The sequence below is a fragment of the Lytechinus variegatus genome, chromosome 5 (genome assembly GCF_018143015.1).
Source record: "Lytechinus variegatus isolate NC3 chromosome 5, Lvar_3.0, whole genome shotgun sequence".
Classification (NCBI taxonomy): Eukaryota; Metazoa; Echinodermata; class Echinoidea; order Temnopleuroida; family Toxopneustidae; genus Lytechinus; species Lytechinus variegatus.
Genome location: NC_054744.1, coordinates 37,884,936 through 37,902,689, shown reverse-complemented (window position 1 = coordinate 37,902,689; position 17,754 = coordinate 37,884,936). Strand labels below are relative to the sequence as shown.

Sequence of the window (17,754 nt, the reverse complement as noted above, 5' to 3'; positions counted from 1 at the left end):
TAGAGAGTGACATAATCGGTATAAATTCAAATGGATACTTCAGTATTTGAAATTAATTCAGTTTTTCATTTCAAATATCATGCATTTGGATGTGTACAGTGGTGTTTCAATCGTATATCAAATGAAATTCCTTTTCATGGGAGTTTTTTTTTTGGTTTGTTATAAAGCCAAATATTTGCTTTTCTTTTGGTCCAAAAATGAAGTTCAACAGTTATTGAGGAAGTATATTATTTTCAAATTCATTTTTTTCTCATTCACACTATGTGAACATGTTGCAATGGCTAAAAATAGATTAATGTTTATGTACTCACATATTTCTATACCTTACCACCCACGACAGGCAGGCTAGTGGTTTCCATTTTAAACAGACAGTTCAATAACTACTGTACATGCAGTACATTGCAGTTTACAACATTGTTTCAGAAATCTTTTGCGGGGGGGGGGGGGGTGGCTTTATTGAAAAACAAGTGGAATGCCTCTGGCCGTCTCACCTGCATCACGCGGTTCAATATAGCAGCAGTGCTGACTTTGAATACTACTCTAACTCGCACAAGATGTTCAGCGATACATGGTTACTCTTATGTCCACTTTTATGAACTAGACCAATAAACTTACAGAGATATGATGGTTATTCATCAAAAAACCCCAACATGGCCAAAGTTCATTGACCTTACATGACCTGTGACCTTGATCATGTGACCTGAAACTCGCACAGGATGATCAGTGATACTTGATTACTCTTATGTACAAGTTTCATGAATCAGATCCATAAACTTTCAAAGTTATGATGGTAATTCAACAGATACACCCAGTTCGGCCAAAGTTCATTGACCTTTGACCTTGGTCATGTGACCTGAAACGCGCACAGGATGTTCAGAGATACTTGATTACTATTATGTCCAAGTTTAATGAACTAGACCAATAAACTTTCAAAGTTATGATGGTAATTCAACAGATACCCCCAATTCGGCCAAAGTTCATTGACCCTAAATGACCTTTGACCTTAATCATGAGACCTGAAACTTGCACAAAATGTTCATTGATGCTTGATTACTATTATGTCCAAGTTTCATGAATCAGATCCATAAACTTTCAAAGTTATGATGGGAATTCAAGAGATATCCCCAATTCGGCCAAAGTTCATTGACCCTAAATGACCTTTGACCTTGGTCATGTGACGTGAAACTCGTGCAGGATGTTCAGTGATACTTGATTAACCTTATGTCCAAGTTTCATGAACTAGGTCCATATATTTTCTAAGTTATGATGACATTTCAAAAACTTAACCTCAGGTTAAGATTTCGATGTTGATCCCTCCAACATGGTCTAAGTTCATTGACCCTAAATGACCTTTGACCTTGGTCATGTGACATGAAACTCTAATAGGATGTTCAGTAATACTTGATTAACCTTATGGCCAAGTTTTATTAACTAGGTCCATATACTTTCTAAGTTATGACGTCATTTCAAAAACTTAACCTCAGGTTAAGATTTGATGTTGACGCCGCCGCCGCCGCCGTCGGAAAAGCGGCGCCTATAGTCTCACTCTGCTTCGCAGGTGAGACAAAAACTTAAATTGAGGGAAAGAGCAATTGAGCATTGAGCTTGTCATTGGGGGACACTTTTGCATTTTGTGGAGTGAAATTGAAGTATTTGATGCATAGGTAATTTTTGTCAATTTTCAGTAAAAAAAAGTCAGTTTTCAAAATTTCTGTCATGAAATACTCTGTCAATGTTTAATACCAGCTCTTATTTTGATGATATGGGTTCCCAAACATGAAGGGGTGTAGGTCATAAATGAGCACAAATCAATTTCATCTCCCATGCTACAATCAATCAAAGATATGTACTGCAAATTATTTCTATTGTTTGAAGAAAAGTGCAATGTACGCAGCTGCCCCTGAACACAATGACCTGCCAATGTGCGTCAACAGACGGCACAATGAATCGTAATACATTGGGTATTACATTCAATTTTCTATCATATCCCAGTAATTCGAAGAGCTTTACATTTTAGACATATCAGTATTGCCAAGGAAACCATTTTTTCAATAATATCCCTCTATATTATTGGCATCTGTAAAGGATATCTGAATAGCCAGCAGTTACACATACTGTATTTCCTCCTCATTGATTTATTGACAAAGCTAAAATTAGGCCGGAGTCATTTTGACGACAATGAGGCAGTCATCGACGAAAAAAGTTCAATGTGACGTGATGTTTACCAGTGGAGGCCTGCTAATTGCCAGAACGAGCGTGAAAGAGAGAAATATAGTATGTTTGCATAATGAAAATAATGCATTCAAACCGGATAAAGTGGTTCGAAAATATCATGTATCATGGTCAAGTATTCATTGTAACATTTCAGGACTACAGAGTAAAGACCTACATGTAATCAAAGATGTGACTGTAAATATATACATGTAATACTATCATTTTTCCGATAAAAAAAAATCCCCTTTCGACTTGCAAGCAGGCTGTTTCCATTTTCCACAAATCGCATGTATAGAATATATATATATATACATGTATATATTTTTTAATACAGATTTGACAATACATACCCTCTTGATAGAAGGCAAGTCCACATGTTCAGAGAGAAATCATACATTTGAGTTTGTTTCAAATAATGATGAGAGATCATTAGAAAAAAATTGAAATATTTAAGAAAATATGAAAGAAATATTGGTAGCAAAATTACTCTCATGCATACACCATAAATGTATCTACCATCCATGTTGTTAATGACTATATTGTAAAAATAAGCTATACAACTTTGAAACACTATTTCTTACTATATGATTTTTATGAAACTTTCCGAATTATACTTTTTATTCGAATCAACTCTTTGTTGGGGTGGACTTCCTCTTTACATGTACATGAGTACATGTACATGAACGTGAATTTTCATATTATTGCAATATTTTCTCCTCAACAATTTTAATATTCCAATAGGAGGAAGAGTGACTAACCTACAATTACAATACAGAGATAAATTTTATGAAAAAGTGAGTCTGAAATATGAAAACAATCTAAGTTGAGCATGAATTGAGATATTACATGTAATTGGTATTAGCTATTCATGATCAAATCCCAATTTTGTCTCATCAAAATATTTGTGAATGCCACAAGCAAAGGAAAGGCAGAGAGAAAGGGGTGTGTTAAAAAATGTGATATTTTCTAATTTCAATTGTGAACTTTTTTTAAACTTTTAATAAGCAATTTAATATTCACATGATTTTTGCAATGTGCACTGTACATGGATATGTAGATATATTTTCATTACAAATCACTTTTTTTAGGTAGGAATGCGGAAAACTTGAAAAGTTGAAATGTATCCTTCCCTTGGCATACGATCAAGTCATCATAGTGTGATGAGAATCAAAACAAAATATATAATTTACTTTAATAACAAATAAAGGGAACCTGAAGAAATGCAATCGAAAATAGATAAGATAGAAATAAGATAATAGAAATAAGGAAGCACTTAAAGTTTGAATTAATACACTTCCGACCACACCTCTTTCACAGTACCAGTACTGTATTTCTTGAATGTGCAGTACACGTTCTTTAATTTGATGGGGTGGGGTATCCAAATACTTTCCTTCTAAACAAGGCAAAAGTGATTTTGTGTCTCGCCCACTTATGAAAATAACCAGAAATATCGTGTTTTGCGAGGGCACGCAACAGTATTGTATCGAAACTTCATTGTGAAATGACTGGGATGGAACACTTGTCATAAAAGCCTTGAACGTAAACTTTAATGTTGACCCGGAGATGACCTTTGACCTTACCATTTGACCTCCGACTGCAGCATATCATGCTGGTTGCCTAAATATATCTGCTATCCAAGTTTTGTTGAAAAGTAACTTCCAGTTGCGGAGTCAGGTGTCATAAGAGTCTTGTATGTAAACTTTAACGTTGACTTGAAAATGACCTTTGATCTTACCATGTGACCTCCGACTGCAGCACAAGATGCAGGTCCCCCAAGTCCATCTACCATCCAAGTTTAGTTGAAAAGTGACTTACGGTTGCGCAGTTAGGTGTCATAAGAGAGTCTTGCATGTAAACTTTAACGTTGACCTGAAAATGACCTATGACCTTTGACCTTACCATGTGACCTCCGACTGCAGCATAAGATGCACGTCCCCCAAGTCCATCTACCATCCAAGTTTGGTTGAAAAGTGACTTACGGTTGCGGAGTTAGGTGTCAAAAGAGAGTCTTGCATGTAAACTTTAACGTTGACCTGAAAATGACCTTTGACCTTACCATGTGACCTCCGACTGCAGCATAAGATGCAGGTCCCCTAAGTCCATCTACCATCCAAGTTTGGTTGAAAAGCATCTTACAGTTGTGGAGTTATGTGTCATTAGATTTGTGACGGACGGACGACATTTGGATCCTTAAGTCTTGCCTTCACCTCCGGTGGGCAAGACAAAAAAGACACATCATTTGGCTATGTACATGTACATGAAGGTCCTCTTCTGTGATAAATTCTTATTTTGTTTTATACTGCATTGATTCTGGCAGTCATTTACTAAGCACATGCTCAGCTGATTCAAGAAATGCATTAATAATAGGTATACATTTTAGGAAGTACTCTTTCTGGTGTAGCCTTATTAAGGGCGGATCGGTGTAAAAATGGCAGAGGTAAAAATGGCAGAGGTAAAAATGGCAGAGGCAAAAATGGCAGAGGTAAAAATGGCAGAGGTAAAAATGGCAGAGGTAATAATGGCAGAGGCAAAAATGGCAGAGGTAAAAATGGCAGAGGTAATAATGGCAGAGGTAAAAATGGCAGAGGTAAAAATGGCAGAGGTAAAAATGGCAGAGGTAAAAATGGCAAAGGTAAAAATGGCAGAGGTAAAAATGGCAGAGGTAATAATGGCAGAGGCAAAAATGGCAGAGGTAAAAATGGCAGAGGTAATAATGGCAGAGGTAAAAATGGCAGAGGTAAAAATGGCAGAGGTAAAAATGGCAGAGGTAAAAATGGCAAAGGTAAAAATGGCAGAGGTGAAAATGGCAGAGGTAAAAATGGCAGAGGTCATAATGGTATAGGTAAAAAGAGTCTTCAACCCCCATGAAAAAAAATAAAAAAGCCCCCGCATGTAAGCCCTACATAGATTAACTAAGAAAGGTTTTAAGAAAATAAAATAATGGAAAGGGTGACATTCTTAAAATCATAGATAGATCGTCTGCACCAAATTGATAATCTTTTGGCTAGAATATCCTATTTTTTCTGGACTCTCATGGATGGCCTTCTCATGTCAAATCGCTGTATTAGTATTCAAATTTGAAGCACACTCTTGATCGCAATTGAACTTAATTCATTACAGGGGAAGTTCAACCTCGGTTAAAAGTCATTGTAGAATAGCAGAAAAAAATAAAATGATAATGGTGAGGGTTTTAGGAAATCAATCAAAGATTTAAAAAGCTATACTTTTATATTTCAATGGTGACGTCATTTGCGAGCAGCTTTCCCATATTTGGTGTATAGAAAATATTAATGAAATGTAATTTTCTAGAAAAATCCAAAATTTTTTTATCTTCAGTTTATATCAAGCGACAAATCATTTCACTGACGCTCCTGAAATATTTTTAAAGCAATTATGAACCATTTTTTAGTGCATAAAATGTCATGGGGCAGCTTCCCATATATGACGTCAAACCCTTTGGGAACCTGGCATCCACTTGGACTAGCTGCATTGAGGTATTGCTCTATAAAGACTGAACAATAATTGTATCATTTACATTTAACGTATCACATTAATCAGGGGCAGATCCAGGATTTTCCAAGGGGGGGGGCACATTTTCCTGAAAAATGACATGCAAAAAAGTTTTCCGCCTACTAACTCATGAACAAAATAAATAGCAAGCAGAAAAGGGTCTCGCTTTAAAAAGGGGGCACACTTGAGTTAGCATATTTGCTAAGATTTTAATAATTACCTCTCAAGGGGGGGGGGCCACGGGCCAGCTGTGGATCCGCCAGTGACATCACTGGCGAATCTATTCATCATGATCCATCATGATATGGAAATTAAAAAAAATACTTTTATTACAGAATGTTCAGTTATTTTTTTTATCCAGTTTAAATTATGAAAGTAGTTCGACGTAGACCCGAACTTGTTCGTTTCAGAGAGTAAGTGGCTGCACACATTGGTGTTTACATTTTAAAGATCGTTGGGTTTGTATTAAAGCGTTGTTCTGCTTACGAGCTTAAGATCCTTTCATCATGCTGTCACTAATTGAAATCATTTTGGCAAGAAAATGATTGAGTTTAGATCTTAAATGATGAAAAACAACATACTATTTCAATCAGTTTTTATAGCCCATTTCGTCGACAAGAATCCGGTCATGGATGATAATCATAATGTAGCCTATCTTTATAATTTTTACCTCTGCCATTTTTGCCTCTGCCATTTTTACCTTTGCCATTTTTACCTTTGCCATTATTACCTCTGTCATTATTACCTCTGCCATTTTTACCTGGCACCATTAAGGGCAATCCCCATTCAGAAATATGGTCAAAATTTTACAAACAGAAAATGAGTCCTGAAGTCTTGTGAAATCCATAAAAGAATACCAGTCATAATTCTAAAAGCTCTGGTATTATGATATCACATGTTTACTTTCCTGTAGTACAGCTTTGTGTTGTAAATCCTAAAAAATTGCAAGCATTTTAATGTTCATACATGTACATTATGCAAGCAAGCAATAAATTCAAATAAAGAACTGTTGATATTTGTTGTTGAAGTACATTGTAAAAAAAATGAATTTGTGGAAATAAATAAATCACCCTTTAAATGGTTTTTGGTTTGAGTGTAGACATTTAATAAAGGATTAAAAAATATCACTGTTCAGGGTATTTGTGCATGTAATGTGCTTCTGTTTTTTTAATTCCCCAAAACTACTGCAGAAGACTATAATTTTGCTTTTTACTAAAACAATTAATTTTGAACAGGAAAGGGATATCCTGTATAGTTTTTCACTGATAATTTTGTAGATCATAACAGTTTAGATAATCTTTATTTGTATTACATGCATTTTTCCGATCATTCTTTTTCTATTTGGAACTCAAGAAGAAAAAGTAGGCTTTTTATTATCATGATTATCATGATTAATTTTATTATTATCATCATTATTCTTTTATTTGGCATTTCAATACATAGAGAATACAGAGTTACAGATCAGTAAATGAGAAAAACAATTACTTGATAGGTACAGATTTTCAAAAATTATTTGTTGCTAATCATGCAAACGTACTACATTTTTTGAAGCTCTATGAAATATACAAACGTTGAGCTAAAATGCTTCAATTTTTACAAATTGACCTAGATGAAACTTTTTCGCTGCAAACAAAATATGAACAAGACAAGCATCTTTTTAAATCATTAACTTGATTCTAACATTCAAACTTTCTAAAATGGCCTTTTATCAGTCCTCTGAGGTACATGTAATCATTAATAGAGGAAAGGTGATTTACTTTCACTGAAGTGGAAATTCCAACATAACAACAGGATTAATGATGACATTCCTGAAATTATGCATTACATTCCAACATGCCTTCTTTTCTAATATCTGTTCCAAGTTATTTGTACTTTGCAGAAAGAAAACTATTGAGCGAGACCACATGAAATCTACTGAAATAACATCTTCAGAGATGCATTGCCATCACGCCATGCGAAAAAAAAAGCAATGCATGACAATTCAAGTGCAGGGACCAAAAAACTAACGAGAAAAATAAAATTTGATGAAAATTGATTGAAAGACAACACAAATTTTATGAATTTTAAAAAAAATTTTAAATTTTACATCATAAGCAAATTGCTTGTCCAGTAACGAATGAGAGTGGAGGTATTGAGGCAAGAAAATAGACCCTCCATCAGAGACCTTTTGCATTGAACTTTGAAGTGCGTGGGTAGCCCTACACGCCAAATCTTGTAGAACATATTATCCAATTTTGTTCAATTAATTATAGTGCCCTTTTGCCTTGATCAAAAATGCCTTTAGCTCCAAATTTTAAGGAAGTATTTTTAAAGTTCATACTTTGTTCGGAAATGAGGAGGAACTAATCTCTTTATTGCACAGGGGTCTGTTTCATAAAGACTTTATAACAGGCCCAGTGGTAACTTGTATCTTTGCCAAACATTGTACAGTATTAATGGTAGCTTTGACTGCATTTTACCAAACTCTTTATGAAATGGGCCCCTCATCTAAAAGATGAAAACAGTCTTATAGACCTTTGTCAAAATAATCCTGCATCAGAGGTGGTCATGTAATTTCATTGCTAGAAAATATACCCTATAGGAATCTCAGGATTGGTTTTTAAAATTGCCAATAACTTCAAATTGCTAATTTTTGATAATTTTCATCCTCTTTTCTGCTACTCTCGGTTCAAGTTGCTGTGCCTAGAGAGATAATGGCAAATAGTGTACATTTGACACCTCCATCTGATAGTAGTTCTTCTAGGTAAGATTGATCCATGATCTTGGATTCTCTCATTAAATACACACTGGAGCCAGATTGGATGAAAGCGAGGAGTAATATGTCTTGGCTGGTCTGATTGCAAGCAGCGCATTCCCATTAGCCCCCCTCCCCCCTTAAAAAAATAAGAGCTTCAGATATCGGCTGGGGAATAAAAGCGCTTCACAGAAAGTTACATGTGGTCCAACAAATGAAGTAATCATTATGGTTTAATGTCAATATGCACAGGACGATAAACAGGCAATAATATCACATATAAAGCATGACATGTGATATTCTTCACCAACAGACTTGCTCTCAGCGAATCAAATACAAGAATTTTGGTATCTTGTAACATTCCACCATCATATACGATATCAAACCATTTTCATGTTTAGAGGTTTCCAAGGATATTGTATTTTGTATTCCTTTTGTCAAATAATATATTAAAACATCCATATTTGTCACTGATATCACAAATGCTTCATAAAAAGCTCAGGGATAAAAACAAAAAAAATATAAAATAAAAGAAGAAAAAAGTGCACAAATGTACAAGGTTGAAGTCACACGAATGGGACAGCAGCCAGACTGATGTTTTGATCAAGTACAGAATTATCTCACATTAATATGATACTAAACCACAAAACAGCCTATCAAAGTGCCAGAGATTATTTCATGTGGAGTCAATAGTATGTTTCACAGGATCTGGTTGGGTGTTTCATGTAAAAGCTGTTTGTATGTAAGTTAAGAAGAGCGATTTTAAAGACTGGTGATCCTTTCCTGGTAAATGGTTTACTGTACACCAAAATGTTCATTGGCGATGGTTAAGCATGATGAATGAAAGGTTCACCAGTTCTTAACTTTATAACTTTATGACCCCCCCCCTGGATTGGTGGACTTTCACAAAGGCCTATATTGCAAGACAGTAGAACTAGACGATATGGGGATAATGGAAACTGATCTACATGTAATTAGTCTCTCAAGTCTGCCGACAAGCCAAAGGGGGAACAAATGGAATTAATGCAGAGATCCTCAGGGCCTAAAGGGGTTGATGAGATGGATGGCGAATGACACTGCATGTACTTGGACAGATCAAAAGAGATTCACTCAATAATGTGCGTTCAGACAATGTACCATGGAGCTACTTTATAAATCTATGCATGAGCGTGCAGTACATTGTATGAATAGCAAGCGATCTGTTTACATTGTCTTGTTCAATCTTTTTTTTAGTCTGCAATATCATATTTCTCTCTCTGTCTTTTTTATATTTCTTTGAAATTTTATGCAAACATATAAATTTGTTTGAACATACATGTACTATAAACCATGTAGGCTTAAAAAACTATAAGGGGTGTGAACCACGTAGTTCCAGCATTTTTACTGTGCTTTTATACAAACAGTATTCATGTACAACTTGTACACTGTACACACAGATTGTGCAATCATGACCTAGACAAATGAACCTGTATGAAGGTCACAAAGTAGTTCCTTACAGTTACAAGCAATCTTAATTTTAACTTTGTCAATGCTTCTTGTGATGGTAGGCAAATTTTGTACATTTTTTTTTCTAAAAGGGCAACATCAAGACTTTAATATGACATTTTGTGCATTTTTGTTGTTTTTATAAAATCAACTTGATGCATACATGTACAGGGTGTATAATACAAAAATAATTTAAATGACAAGTCTGAAAAATTGATAAAGGATCTGCTTTTCTGAAACATTAAGACAGAATTTGATTTCATATCAGCCAGCTAATTTTCATTTAAAACAGAAACCAATGACTTTCATAGTTTACCAAGCATCACTGATGTTGCAGCCTTTTGAATAATTCCTGTCAAGAATATCCTGATCATTATTCATTAGTATGCGAAATGACAAACATGAATCTGCATTATCATCCCCTCTCCACAAATCAGTAAAAACAAGGGTGGAAATTTGATCGAAACCACATCCCCTGGAGAAAGTCATTATGGTTGACATTTTCATGATTACACCAGATGAAACCAATTCTACATGATAATAACTGGTACTCCATCACTGTCATGAATCAAAATTTTTGATTATCTGCCAACACCTATCCCTATATTTCATCAATTACCACCCTGTATATTAGGTGCATTCCACACGATATGATAATCACTATGAATATGACATATCAAACTTATATGGTGCTAATCAAGCATCAATAAATTCATATTTTATCATAAAACAAGACTACATGTATGTCATGGCTGCATGTACATCTCTCAAAGTAACAGAATTAGATTCTGAAATGGTGCTTAAAAGTCACCCAAGTCACTCCTGGGTGATACTAGGGTAAAATATCATCCTAGAATCATAATGGGCCACTTTTGACCACACCTGGACACCAGGGTTACCCCTGGGAGACTGTGGAATGGTACCTGGGGCGACTGACTCACTGGGTAATAGTATAGTAGTATCCTAGAATCATCCTGGGGTCACTCTCATACCGTTTAGACCGAACAACAAACAAGAGGTGACCTAGGAGGCTAAGGCAGGTCATCCTTTGTACACTGTAGATCTACATGTAAACAATCTCAGTACAAAGCATGAATCTGAGGTAATCCCAAGGTGAATATTAGGCCTATCCAAGACAATCTAGCACAATCGCGATGTCACACGGTGTGATACTCTGTTGGACTGTAGATTTAAACTGTCTCGGAATAGAAAATGAAAGTCCTAATCTGAGAGATCGTTGTACTGCATGTTTCCCCCTTGATCAATATTTTGCCATTCACTTGTCCAAAGGGAGACGATGTACCTCATGATTATCGCAGATGATCTAAATGGTCCCAATGTGCACCTCCTGTTTTGACAAGGAATATCATGCCATGTTCGCTCCAGATGATTGTCTAGTGTGACACCAGAGAGATACATACATGTAGATCTAAAAACGGGTTATCATATGCTATAGGGTGACTCCCTGATCTTGTAACATCATCCAAAACACATGTGCTTGTGTGCTATTGATTCAAAAAAAGTTATCCACTGTTGAAAAGCCAAGTGAGGGAAGTCACTGAATAGCTCAGATGGCACTTTGAAGAGGTCTACATGTAGTTTCCCCCCAGAGCAAATGTTGATGATCATCGAGGAGGGAGGGGCCTTGAACTTGCCCATTACCTGTAATTGTGTACATGTAGGGCTTTGGAAAAGGCAGATTCCCTCTACAAGGGGGCAAACCTGACCGGGACAAGCACTGCTATTTTAAGGGGAATATACATGTATTATACTTGTAGGAAGGCTTTCAAAATACCTACAGGTGTACAAAGAAGAAATATTTTATTTAAAAATGAATGAGAGAAAGACATACACTGTATAATGAAGGAAAGAGAGATGGAGGGATAGTCTGAGCATGCATGTATGAATAAAGAGAAGACAGGCAGAAGTACTTACCGCATATTTGAATCTGGAATTAGCGATTCTATCATTGGCCTTCACAATCCGTTCTGTTTCTGTATAAAAAATGGATTTATAAAGACATTTTCTATAAAAAGCAAAGAATTTGCAAAGTAGGCCTATGCAAAAAGTTCTTAGAAAAATAAAGATGCAAATCCACCCCCCCAAAAAAAAAGTATAGGCTAATGACTTTTTCAGTTTCATAAAGTCAATTGAAAGAAAAAAAAACTGTTTTACCATGTTACAATACTGCAGTGCAAACTAAATGTTTAAATTCGGTAAATTTTTACTTTTACCTTGTATCAAATTTTAACGAAATTTTCAATGCCGATAAATTTGATATCTCTCCCTTTATTAATTGATCTCAGGGACAAGTACATGTAATCCTTAGTTTAACTTTTGAAATTACCAGATGCGGTGCTGTAATAATGTTTGTATATATATGTAGTTTCAGATTCACAACTCTTTGACAATAATATAAACAGATTCACATAACATGAACATCCCAAAGTAATTGTTCACGATTCTCAGAGTGTTGACAATAGTAGTTGCAGTTGCAGTCTTTGGACTAAGTCGTTATGAATATGTTCACCCCCTTTTTTTTCGTTTAAGATGACATTTTTGTAAAAAAGATGATATTTTAAAAGCAGCTTTGTAATCTTACAGGGTTTACATGTATATCTAATATCCATCTCACTCTATGAGTATTAAATTTTTTTATTATTTTTCTTTCTCATTAAAATTCTCTTGTACATTGCATATGAATTCAAAACATGAGATATGCTTTGCTGGTAAACATAAATGGTGATAAGTCTGATACGTACAGTGTAGATGTGGAAAGAGATTCCTTTGTCCCTCTAGGGTTTCAAATAATATTGATTAGTTCATCCTCCCTCCCCCTCCCTTGTGAGAGGGCAAGACAATGAGAATGCAATATGCACACAGAGACAACTGTAGGTCTCTACAACACTCATCCATAAACACTGTATGGTATCTTTTATTGACTTTTGTTCAATTGTAGTATGACCACTCTGTCATAGAATAAAATAAAACACAATGTATAGCAACAGTATCATAAAAGGGCAAGGTTTCAAATCAAATTTGATTTTAATACTACCCCATGTACTTGTACCCCTATGTACGTTACTGCACAGTACATGCATGCAATCATTGAGTGAAATAAATTCCTGAAAGAGCTTCGATGAGCTTTACTAACGACTCGGGGAAAGGTGTGCACATGGTGCTCAATTTCTTTTGTTTAAACTCAATTTTGTCTCCCATTCTTTATTTCATTTTAATCTGAATAAATCTCTAAAGCTTCTTTCAAAGAGATAAATATCTATTAAAATACACAGCAATGAACAATATGATGTGGCCTATATAGTCTAGATATAATCAGGGACCACTCACATCCCTGATATAATTTTTAAAAATGAGTAAAACTATACAAAGATTAAAGCTGGAAATGCCTGAAAGAGGTGCGCTCTTTTTGAATGAAAAAGTTTTAAAAAAGATAAACTACAAGTAGTATCAGACCGAAAGTCCAATCAATTATGAATACATAGGCCTACATGTATGAGTTTACATTTTTAATGGCCCACTTCATCAGCAAATTGGGTGAGCCTATTAAACTATTCATGTATCTATCAAAAAGTGCCATCACTACATATAGGAAACTTTGACTCTAGCTGATAAATGAAACATTATTCAGAGTATAATTTCTTCCAAAAAACAATTTCATGACCATAACACCAACTTCTGTACATGTAATCAATTGAATTTAGAATGAACTTACCCTCATCTGCACCCATGGCTGTGCTTGCTACTGTAGATTCTTCTCAGTTCATCAAAGCATTGTTAATTCAGCATCTGTAATATACAATAAAGATACTCTACAATATCAATCATATCAACTAATGTACATGGCAAATTGGGGAAATATTTTCAACTTTCAGTTTCAAGTTGGGTGATAACATAAGTACTTCAAAATTTCAGGAACTACAAACTGCAAAGTATTTCCTGAAAAAAATCTCTCTAAATAATGCATTTTTTGCCATATTTTCAAGTATTTCCCTGAAAATTATTGATCTTTGTGACTTCTTGGGTTTAGCTTTCATAAAATATGGAATTCTAAACTTGAAAATTGAAATAGCAAATATGTATTGCATGAACACATGTATGTACAAATGATCGGAGGGGGGGGGGGGGGGGGTGATGGCACACTTTAAAGACATGCCAGTACTTTACATGTACAGGAGAAATAAACAGCAGTATGCAGCAATTACAACGACAATCTCCTTGAAAAATTCTAGGATGCATCTTAAAAAATAAAGTGGTACTCGTGGTTAAAATACTACACTTCCAGGAGCAAAACACTCAAAATCTGAATTTATCAAAATCTAAAAAAATGATTGAATATTGCTATGCTATGTAAAAAACAGCAATATGAAAACAGTAAAACTGCAACAACTTCTGGGCTGACGGAGTCATATTCCCAATTTCTCCTTTCTTATTCAATACATAAAATCACATGTGTCTTGTTACAAGATAAGTTTCAGCTCTGATGATTATCATGATGTGATATTACGTGCTATACAAGAACTGTTTATCATTAACATCATCATCATCATCATCATCATCTTCATCATCATCATCATTACCATCATCATCATCATCATCATCATCATCATCGTAAAACATATATTTTCATATATGAAATAAAAAAGATTACATGTTGAAGTGGGTAGATGCCATGTTATCAGATAATAATTAGTGTTTCACTGAAAGAGTTTGTTAGATAAAAATATTCTAGTCTGATTTAATGAAATTGCAAGTGTTTTGTTTGTGTGGTTATCTCCATTCATACAAACCATAAACTCTTTTTTATGTTCATGTGCAACCTTTTAAAAAAATCACATCAGATTACAAAATTGAAAACTGAATTTTCTGGAAAGAGACATACAGTATTTGATTTTTATTGGAAAATCATAAAACCCCCACTGTAATGATCAATCTATATGTACAGTACCAACCAGGTCAGTAGAAATGAAATACTCATTTCACACATGATCACAATATGAAACCTAGGAATTACCTAGCCATTGCAGAATTAAATTTTGATGACATCTGCTATTAAAGAAATGTACAGTACAACACACAATAATTAAGTGAAAAATGCAAAGTAATTGGAAAAGCAATTGGCAACCATTTCTCACATTGCAAAATTCAGCCAGGGACCCATCTACATACACACATTGGATGCCACCTCCTATCCTGTTCCATAATAATTGCAGTATTATTAAACCTAAAAACATTCATGATTCAAAATTTAGAATTCAGTGATGATATTGCCCATGTACGAGTGTCTTAATATGCATTGATTAAATTCATTATTCAGCTTTCATTTCAGCTCTTATAATCCAGTGGAGATTTGCTGTTTTCTATTAAAGTCTCAAATGAACAAAGCATGCACTATTATAACAAGTGGAATGCCTCTGGCCGTCTCACCTGCACCACGCAGTTCAATATAGCAGCAGTGCTGACTTTGAATACTACTCTAACTCGCACAAGATGTTCAGTGATACATGGTTACTCTTATGTCTACTTTTTATGAACTAGACCAATAAACTTACAGAGATATGATGGTTATTCAACAAAAAACCCCAACATGGCCAAAGTTCATTGACCTTACATGACCTGTGACCTTGATCATGTGACCTGAAACTCGCACAGGATGTTCAGTGATACTTGATTACTCTTATGTACAAGTTTCATGAATCAGATCCATAAACTTTCAAAGTTATGATGGTAATTCAACAGATACACCCAGTTCGGCCAAAGTTCATTGACCTTTGACCTTGGTCATGTGACCTGAAACGTGCACAGGATGTTCAGAGATACTTGATTACTATAATATCCAAGTTTAATGAACTAGACCAATAAACTTTCAAAGTTATGATGGTAATTCAACAGATACCCCCAATTCGGCCAAAGTTCATTGACCCTAAATGACCTTTGACCTTAATCATGAGACCTGAAACTTGCACAAAATGTTCAGTGATGCTTGATTACTATTATGTCCAAGTTTCATGAATCAGATCCATAAACTTTCAAAGTTATGATGGGAATTCAACAGATATCCACAATTCGGCCAAAGTTCATTGACCCTAAATGACCTTTGACCTTGGTCATGTGATGTGAAACTCGTGCAGGATGTTCAGTGATACTTGATTAACCTTATGGCCAAGTTTTATTAACTAGGTCCATATACTTTCTAAGTTATGATGACATTTCAAAAACTTAACCTCAGGTTAAGATTTCGATGTTGATCCCTCCAACATGGTCTAAGTTCATTGACCCTAAATGACCTTTGACCTTGGTCATGTGACATGAAACTCTAATAGGATGTTCAGTAATACTTGATTAAACTTATGGCCAAGTTTTATTAACTAGGTCCATATACTTTCTAAGTTATGACGTCATTTCAAAAACTTAACCTCAGGTTAAGATTTGATGTTGACGCCGCCGCCGCCGTCTCCTTTAGGATATTAAATGAGAAACATTTTAGTTCTGGGTTATGCCTATAGGCTATCCATAAAATTCAACATGTACATGTACAGTATATGTAAACTAGATAGTAGATACATGTATTATCAAAGAGATGAACTTGTGCTGATGGTGATATTTGTTAATATTCACTCTTGATACAAAACCATTTTTAGGCAGTGAATTATATGTAACCCCTTTAAAGGACATGTCTACCCCAACAAATAGTTCATTTGAATAAAAATAGAAATACATTGTATCCAACAAGCAAAATCGGATGTTATGACATTTTAAATTTTCGTTAAATTTCACAAAACACTTCCATGTATATGCACATCCTGGTCAGTATGCTACATGTAATGAGGATACTGATGATGTCATTCACTCACTATTTCTTTTTTATTACATGTACATGAAATATGGAATATTCTAATTTTCTCCTCACTGTCAAGTTAAACAATGATACGTATGTAATTCCTCCCTGAACATGTTGAATTAGCATTGTTCGATACTACAGCTGTATATATGGTTCAGTAAAGTTGGTCCTTATTGTAAAATCTGTAAAAAATGAAATATTGTATAATTATTAAAAATAAAAACAAAATAAATAGCGAGTGAGGGACATCATCAACTGTCTCACTTGGACGTCAATGAGTCGTGCATATCACTTGTTTAAAGTGAAACTTTAAACTGCCATAACTTTCTTTAATATTTCACATCCGATTTTGATGAAATTTTCAGCGTTATGCTAGTTTGATTTTTTCTCTATTTCATCGAACCAAGATTTTTTGGGGGGGTGGACTTGACCTTTAAAAGTAAATATGAATTGCTACTAGAAAATGTTGGTAGCATTGATAATCTACATGTAGGCTTTCATGGAAAAATAACCACAGGAAGAGGATCTTGATCAAATGTGGTGGAGGATGTACTGTAATTTAAGGTCAAGTCTACCCAATTAAAAAGTGATAAAGAGAAAAAAAAAATCAAACAACCAAACATGAACATGTAGCACAGAAAATTTCATTAAAATCGGATGTCAAAGAAAGTTATGATTTTTTTAAAGTTTCACTTATTTTTCACAAAATAGTTATATGTAGTTACATCACAGTGTCTGTGATACAATGTACATGTACATGTATGCAAATGAGAGAGTTGATGATGCCTCACTAATTCTTTGTATTTCATTGTATTTATTGTTTTGTACTTCATTGACAATATTAAAGGAATTACATGTACATGTACTTCATTGGGTGATTTCAAGTTCAGTGTTGATGACCTTTTGGTGTTGGTGTTTGACCAATTTTTACACAAACACCAAACATAAAACG

The 17,754-nt window shown here is 34.7% G+C and overlaps 1 protein-coding gene across 2 annotated transcripts in view; it reads right to left on the bottom strand.

Annotated features, from left to right (window-relative positions):
* LOC121416079 (probable phospholipid-transporting ATPase IM) overlaps positions 1 to 17,754 on the bottom strand; it is a 60,427-nt gene that overhangs the window by 34,199 nt on the left and 8,474 nt on the right. For both annotated transcript variants that reach the window (XR_005970098.1, XM_041609530.1), the window contains exons 2-3: positions 13,677 to 13,750; positions 11,879 to 11,937 (exon numbers count right to left, since the gene is read on the bottom strand). Coding sequence is in view for 1 of the 2 variants with exons in the window: in XM_041609530.1 (XP_041465464.1) it covers positions 11,879 to 11,937; positions 13,677 to 13,692 (75 nt within the window). In the remaining variant the exon portion in view is untranslated. The remainder of the gene's footprint in view (positions 1 to 11,878; positions 11,938 to 13,676; positions 13,751 to 17,754) is intronic.